Raw genomic sequence first — 7,139 nt, forward strand, 5'->3', positions numbered from 1 at the left:
TGGATAAGGGAAGATAACTTGCTCCAAGCTGCTGACCTCATAACTTTGGCCATGGGATATCCTACAACCTTCGGGACTAGAAGTTGTCACCTCCTTTACCAGTATTTCACGGTAATACAAGCAGATGTGGAGCCGACAATCTACAAGGAGAAAAAAAAAAAAAAAGAATCACTATGATATATTAGTATGAATGTTTTATGTTTCAGATTTGAAGTAAGGCCAAGAGACAAGTTGGCATGAGATTTCTGAGCCTGGTGGTCACTACCAGCCAGAAGATAGGCTCGCATTAGCAAAAATCATCTAAAAATATAAATACTAAAACTCTTGGAGCACAGTAGAATTAATGCTTTCTCATTTTACTGTAAGGGCTACTGATGTGGGAATCTGGTAGGAACTAACATCCCACAAACTTCACATTTCCATTTAAAAGGAAAAGTCTGCACACAAAAAGTTGTTGTTGGTCACATTTTCCAAGTTCACGTCACAATTAAACCCACCAGCTCAGTATACTTCCTCAGATTTAATCAGGAAGTAGTTGTGTTTCTCCCCAAATTTTGCATAAAAGAGGCTTCTGCACAGGGGATCTGCAAACTTGCACTCAGCTGCCTGAAGAGAAGTGACTGCTGGCTCCAGCTCCAATTAAATCCCCAGCTTTACTTTCAAATGGTCATTTGGTCAACTTGGCTTACCCCTAAGAACTCACACAGCACTGAAAATATATATATATAAATATGTATGTGTGTGTGTGTGTGTATAACATATGTTTTTATACACACACACACACATCTATACACACATACAGAAAAGGATTCAGGAGAACAATCCCACTCAAGAAACCTGCTGAGCATCAACGTTACAGGTTTATCCATTATTTCTGAGAAAAGCACCTTTTCCCCAGGCTTATTCAGAAAATCCCCCAGCATCCAGATATCTGCAAACCTGGCTAAAATAACTTCCCTTTTCTTTCCCAAATGCCTTTTTTTCACCAGGAATAATGAAGCAGAGCAAAGCCAGATGGCACCAGCAGGAGCACAGCAAGGTACCCAGCTTTTCTGGGACCACTTCCCAAATAAAAAACTGAGCTAAAAGTCACTGACCCCACCAAAATGTCCAAACTCCCCTGGCAAAGCCTGATTTGGTGGCTCACCAAAGTGACCCAGTGCTAACGCCGTGAGTCAGCAAAGCACTTCCATTAACTTTAACCACAGTCCCTCGATCCCTTGGAGATGGGGCTAAGAGAGCTTAACTATCCAAGCAAACAGAGGCTTAAGCCTGCAAACCAAATTCATTCATTGAAGAGGTTTCTTTTTTTTTTTCATCAGAAAGGAGGGACGGTGCCAGGTAAAGTCAGAAGTGGGAATCTCTTGTCAAGCTTCCCAGAAAGCCCGGAGGGGGGTGATGGACCTTACCTGACAGGGCGAGGGCTTCACCAGACCTTATGCTTGGCTCAATCGGGATGCCAGGAGTCTGGGACTCAGGAGGGGCACAAGCATAAAAGGTTCCTGTCACCTGACAACCTGTTTTCACAAAAAAAGATCAGTGACAGCTGCCTAAATCCTAAAAGAAAAGCTCGAGCACAGTTCACAGTGATGCAAAAATGAGTTTTTCTGAGCCCCACCAGGAACTCTCTCTCTTCCTCCTTTTTTCTTAATAAGGTCTTATTTCCCAATTTTTTCAGGTATGCCACCTCTACCAGTCTCTCTAGAAGTTATTTCAACTGCATTTTTATTTGGGTCTGCAAAAAATACTCCCTTAGCATTTCAGTATTCCCCCTAGTACTTTTTGCTTACCTAATGAGTTATTCTATTATAGAAATAAGTTACATTTTCAACTAGACTATGGTGCTCTTAAAAGTTGCCTGCACAACACAATCCATTTGCTACAAGGAATTTTACTAAAAATATGTATAACAATAAATCTGGAGTTAACACTGTTTAAAAAGTAAGTAAAGAAAATTGCGCAGCAGGCGATTATTAGTGTTTTATTACCAGGACCACTATTATTAGACTGTTCCAAGAGATGCCCATCACTAAGTGGATTATAATATGGGCAACTGATGTTTTCCTCTGTTTCTTTTGTCAATGAAAGCCTCTGGAGGATGATGTGAGTGACTTGCAGACAAGCACCCACTACCTTTCCCAATGGCAGAACCCACCACGATCAGGAGTTCAAGCGATGTGGATACAAAACACTCACATCTCTTGGAGAAGTCTCAGAGCCCACTGAGAAACCCGATCCCAGCCATTAACAACTGCCTCCAAATTCAACAAAGCATCCAGATATGTGTTTAACTGCTGCAGAGGACATACTTCAGGGCAGAGTTCATTCAGCTTGATACCTTGATGCTTTTAGTTGAGCTGTTTGCTAATAAAACAAAGGATTCTGCCCAATAATTCCAATACACTGCCAGCAAAAGTTGCAGTGCACTGAGCATTTACTTTTTAGCAGACCCAAAGAAACAGAAGTTTATTTCTCTGCACCAAAACCTCTAGAGAACTGTCCTTTGAAAATGTAGCATCTGCTCTAAGAAGTCCTTCCTCACTTCCCATCCTTTCCTGCCCTTCTGAACCAGCTGCTTCTCCTCACAAAGCAAAAGCCTGTGTCCTCAGGTGAGTTATCCTGCACGGGTCCACAGCACACTTCCCTTTCTCTTGTGTTTTATCCCCTGCAGGCTTCAGTGTTGCTAATTTTCACAATTCAGGCTTTTTCCTAAAGATGAAGAGCTTGGAAAGCCGCGATTGTGTTAGGCTCTGCTACCGTGAGATCTTCGGGGAAGGGAACATCCCTTTATTCTGTTTCTGCTGTACCAGCCCCAGGAGAGTCTCAATCCATGACAAGTTGTCCCATTGCCACAGCACTAAAATTAAGTAATAATTTCAGCTTTCCTCTAGGGAGAATAATGCCATTCTAATCCACAAGGCTGGAGGGAAAACCTCATTGATGTGTGCCTCAAAAGGTCCAAAATCAGAAAGCAAAGCAAAAGAACATGTTCCCATTTTGGTGGGGGGGAGTCCCTTCTTATTGCTCAGGGCTTTTGAGACAGCTGAGGACTTTTGGGGGCTGACTTGTATCAACTCAGAGGACTGAGTAGCCCACACACCTCACGTACAGTGACAGTGAAAGCAAGAGCCAGGACAAAGGCTCTTGCCATGGGCTCCATGGTTCTCTTTGAAGGAAGCCCAGCACTCCTGTCCAGCTACTCTGTAAATTCCAATGAAAGTCAGGAATAAGAAACCTGAAATCTATGGTCCTTCTAGGTGACCAACCTCAGCAAGCAACCCTAAATGGCAGCATCTTACCATTTTCACAGCCAGGCCCTTGCCAGTGATGACTGCGAGCTGTGAAGGGGACGCTGGGGCACTGGTAGGGGATGTCGGGATGTGGCTGCTCCGGAGCAAACTCCCTCCAGTTCCGCTCGTGGGGCACCATGTAATTCGGTACCTATTTGAATAAATGAGATACTCTTTACTCGGCAGCTGTCAAAATTAATTCTATTGAGTTGCATCAGCTTTCACATTTCAGCTCTTTGATTTTCTCTGCCAAAGCCCATGGAGGTCTGAGCACTGCCCAGGCTACACGGATGGCACTTTGCCACCACCACCAGTGAGGCTTTCAAACGAACATCTCACCACTGGTGTAAATAATAAGCAGGGTGGAATAACAAAAGGCAGTCAAAGCAAAGCTGGTAAATGTCTGCTTGGAAGAGCACGGCTTCATTGGATGCTTACATTCTGGCATCAACAGAATGGCAGCACACTAATATCTATCGCCCAACAGAAAAGAGCTATTACTCAGGGATAAACAACACCAAGGGAAATCAACTGCCCTGTGGCCTCATATGACATTAGAAAAGTTGCTTCTCGATTTCTCAGTTTTCATAATAAAGTTTCTTCCCAGAGAGAACTAGAGAGCCATGCCAGCAAAGGCAGACTTAGCACACAGGACAGAAACGATGCTGCTCCATGTGCAAGCACCGAGTGAAATGCACAACTAATGTCATACCTGAGATGGTAGTGAAGTGTAAGGAGATGTTATTGGAAAGGGATGGTTCATCATTAACGGTTGGTCCTCCATGCTGATCTGTTTAGCACCTATGTTCAACAGAGGGATGAAAATAAATTATGTCAACCACACCTTAAGGAAATCTGACATTGGCACATTGAACACAAATCCATACAACCTGCCTCTGAGCAAGCAGAGGACTAAATGCCCTCCAAGCGCCTGTTTGGGACAGGATTCTCCACCCTCCCTTGCAGGCAGCTCCCAGAGGCTGTCTGTCCCCCTGGGCTGCCCGGTGCCCCCCAGAAAAGCACTGCCCAGCCATAGGGCAGCCTCAGGATGCCCTCCCTGGGTCCTGCCAAGCCTTTCCCTCCCACAAGCCCTGCCTGGCACAGGGGGTCCCTGGGGAGCAGGCACAGTCCCCAGTCTCTGCCCACTCCCAGCTCTTCTTTCCCCAGCAGCGGTTACCTACTGCCCAGCTCAAAATAGTTTTGTTCCTTCCTGTATTCAAAACCTAGATCCAGCAAGCAATTATTATTTTTTTTCCCCCCCCTGTCTCTTGGGCTGCTTGCTTGGCTCTCGCTACACAGAACTGGCAGGGAGGCTCCAGCTAAAAGAGCAATTCCTCCAGCGATGAGCAGGGCGCCTGTCTGCATCTTCTGCAAGGGCTGCCTTTCAAGGCTCTGACTCAAAACGCCAGCAGTCCTCCCGCAGACGCTGCCTCTTAAGTCACCATCAGAACAAGCTGCACTTGAGCCCTGCATTTTGGCTCCTTAAAAGACTTAAAAAGACTGTGCAGCCATTCCAGCAAAACACGCTTCAGCCCTCGGATGCCACAATGAGACATATTCACGCTCTGTTGGATGGAGAATTTGAGATGCTTTACCTTTTTTAGCTCCTTCTGGCACTATTCTGTATACTTTATAGGGATCTGAGATGTCCAGCTGGCTTCTCTCTACCAGTTCTTCAAAGTCATTGCTCTTGTTCAAAGCACACCTTAATCTTGTCTTCCAGGTAGGGGGATCTGGTTTATCAATGCCCTCTCTGAACTTCCCTTTAAAAAGAGCCCAGGCCTGGAAACATTTTAGATAATCAAAAGAAAAAGGGAAAATAAAATAATAATAATAAAAAAAAGAATCAACTACAAGGTACAAGTCCACAATGCTGGAAACAGCATATATGTGTGTGTGCTTATATGTGCATGAATTTACTCCCTACAGATTTAGGCTGAGAAAAAAGCAGCATGGTAACACAGGAAAAACCAGTTAGCAGGCACAAGGGAAGGGGGAAAATGATCCAAGACAAATGTGGAAAGAGATGTGCTGCCGTCCTACAAGCATTTAGCTCCACACAGAGAAGTGGGAAAGGGCGGGTGGGTTCCCCTGCAAACACAGGGGACACCAGGGCACAGCCAGGTGGTCGGTGGCATTGGGCACCCAGCAGAGCCAGTCTGCAGAGGCAGGTGACGGAATGGTGAGGGGCCACCACAGAGCCTCTGGGCATCCCTCCTGCCCCAACCATACCCCACAGCCCCAGCCCTGAGCTGAGCTCTACCTTGAAGAGGGCAGCATCCTCCTCACGGTTGTAGTCCTGCTTGCCGGCGTGCTTCCAGGGGATGCGGAAGATGCTCTTCTCATCATTCTCCCACACCAGCCCTGGGTACTTGCCACTGTCTATCTGGTCGATCAGCCACTGGCGGAGTTTCCCGTTGCCGCAGCTCACTGAGTTCATCCCGCACTCGCCTGGCTCCAAGTTCATGCCACTCGTGTCAGGGGTCAGGTGGGGGGTTTGGGGTGCCTCACCAAACCCACCTCTCCACACACACCCAAGCACTGGCTCTCTGAGGGGGGCTGCGGAGGAGGGGGAGAGGGACAGGATGGGAGGAGAGGAAAACTCATAGGTCAGGTGCTGGCTGAAGTCCCCGTGTAGAGCCCCACCAGCAGTCCCCAGTCCCAGGTGCCACATGTATCATACCAAAACGGCAGCTACAGCATGCAGGGGGGCCCGGGGGAGGCGGGAAACACGGTACAGAGCCTCAGGAAACCGGGCACAGCCCCCCACAGCCCTCCCCGGGCACTGCTCATGCTGCAGACTTTGACAGACTTCCCCCTTGTCCCGACACTGTTTTGCATGAACATAACACGGGTTGTTGAAATTTCAATTGCAAGTGACTCAAGGCACAAGCCCCCTGTCCTGCTCAGAGTTCAAATGGGGTTTTACTTTTTAAACAAAAAAGAAAAAAAATGCATAAAAACGTATTTGCATATGACAGAGCACATACATAACGTTAGAGATGTGCACACAATTTGGAGGGCTTCACATGCAGTTATGATTTATATGGCACCTAACTCTACCATCAAAGTAGTTTTCACAAGCTCACTTAAGCAAGACACATTTGAACACACCATGTCCCACGCATACCTACCCCTCCAACTGCTCCCCACACACATATATAGTAATGTTCAAATTTATACATTGCAAATACCTAAAAGTGGAAAGACAGCAACCCACAGAGCCTGTGTAAGGCCACTGTCCCCAGGACGTGGGAGCTCACAGAGCCCTGGCTACACACAGAGGTTCACACGTGCACTGGGAGCGGTGCAGCTCTGCAGTAATGGGCACCTGCTGCAAACGTCCTAACATGAGGACACTGACACCTGCGACGGGAACCTGGTGTCAAGTTTGCCTCCCTGATCTGAAAAAGTGCTTGAATAACCAAAAGCTTAGTTTGGTGGGGGATTTTCCCCCCCATTAGATCTAATAAAAAACTGATTGAAAGATGGGTAGATGGGGTGCTCAGAGATATGGTTTAGTAGTGGACAGGTATGGTTGGACTTGACGATCTCAAAGGTCTTTTCCAACCAAGCCATTCTATGATTCCTCATCTGCAGCCTTTGCCTCCACACACAGAGAGACCTTCAGGGACCCTTATCAGCCAGGTGCAGAGGGGCAGCTCTGCACCCATTCTCCTCCTCCTCAGGCAGCAGCAACCCCCTGGACACCAGACCTGGTCCCCAGCTCTTCCCCTAGGCACGATGTTTTGGGGGTGGCTGGGGCTGTGGCTCTCCCACGCGTGGCCCACTGGAGCCAGGGCAAAGACCCCCAAAAAGTCCTTCTACCCCTTAGCAAAGCATGACAAC

The 7,139-nt window shown here is 47.2% G+C and overlaps 1 protein-coding gene across 1 annotated transcript in view; it reads right to left on the reverse strand.

The window, feature by feature from the left end:
- The window catches only part of IRF4 (interferon regulatory factor 4), a 12,078-nt gene extending 6,233 nt beyond the window's left edge, over nt 1–5,845 (reverse strand). Inside the window, exons 1-6 of the mRNA XM_010164372.1 lie at nt 5,554–5,845; nt 4,886–5,072; nt 4,003–4,091; nt 3,300–3,441; nt 1,410–1,517; nt 1–140 (exon numbers count right to left, since the gene is read on the reverse strand). The exon at nt 1–140 is cut by the window's left edge and continues 211 nt beyond it. Coding sequence (XP_010162674.1) covers nt 1–140; nt 1,410–1,517; nt 3,300–3,441; nt 4,003–4,091; nt 4,886–5,072; nt 5,554–5,757 — 870 coding nt within the window. The 5' untranslated portion in view covers nt 5,758–5,845. The remainder of the gene's footprint in view (nt 141–1,409; nt 1,518–3,299; nt 3,442–4,002; nt 4,092–4,885; nt 5,073–5,553) is intronic.
- Nucleotides 5,846–7,139: the final 1,294 nt, after the last annotated feature.

This window comes from Antrostomus carolinensis, unplaced genomic scaffold (genome assembly GCF_000700745.2).
Source record: "Antrostomus carolinensis isolate BGI_N321 unplaced genomic scaffold, ASM70074v2 scaffold3263, whole genome shotgun sequence".
Lineage (NCBI taxonomy): Eukaryota > Metazoa > Chordata > Aves > Caprimulgiformes > Caprimulgidae > Antrostomus > Antrostomus carolinensis.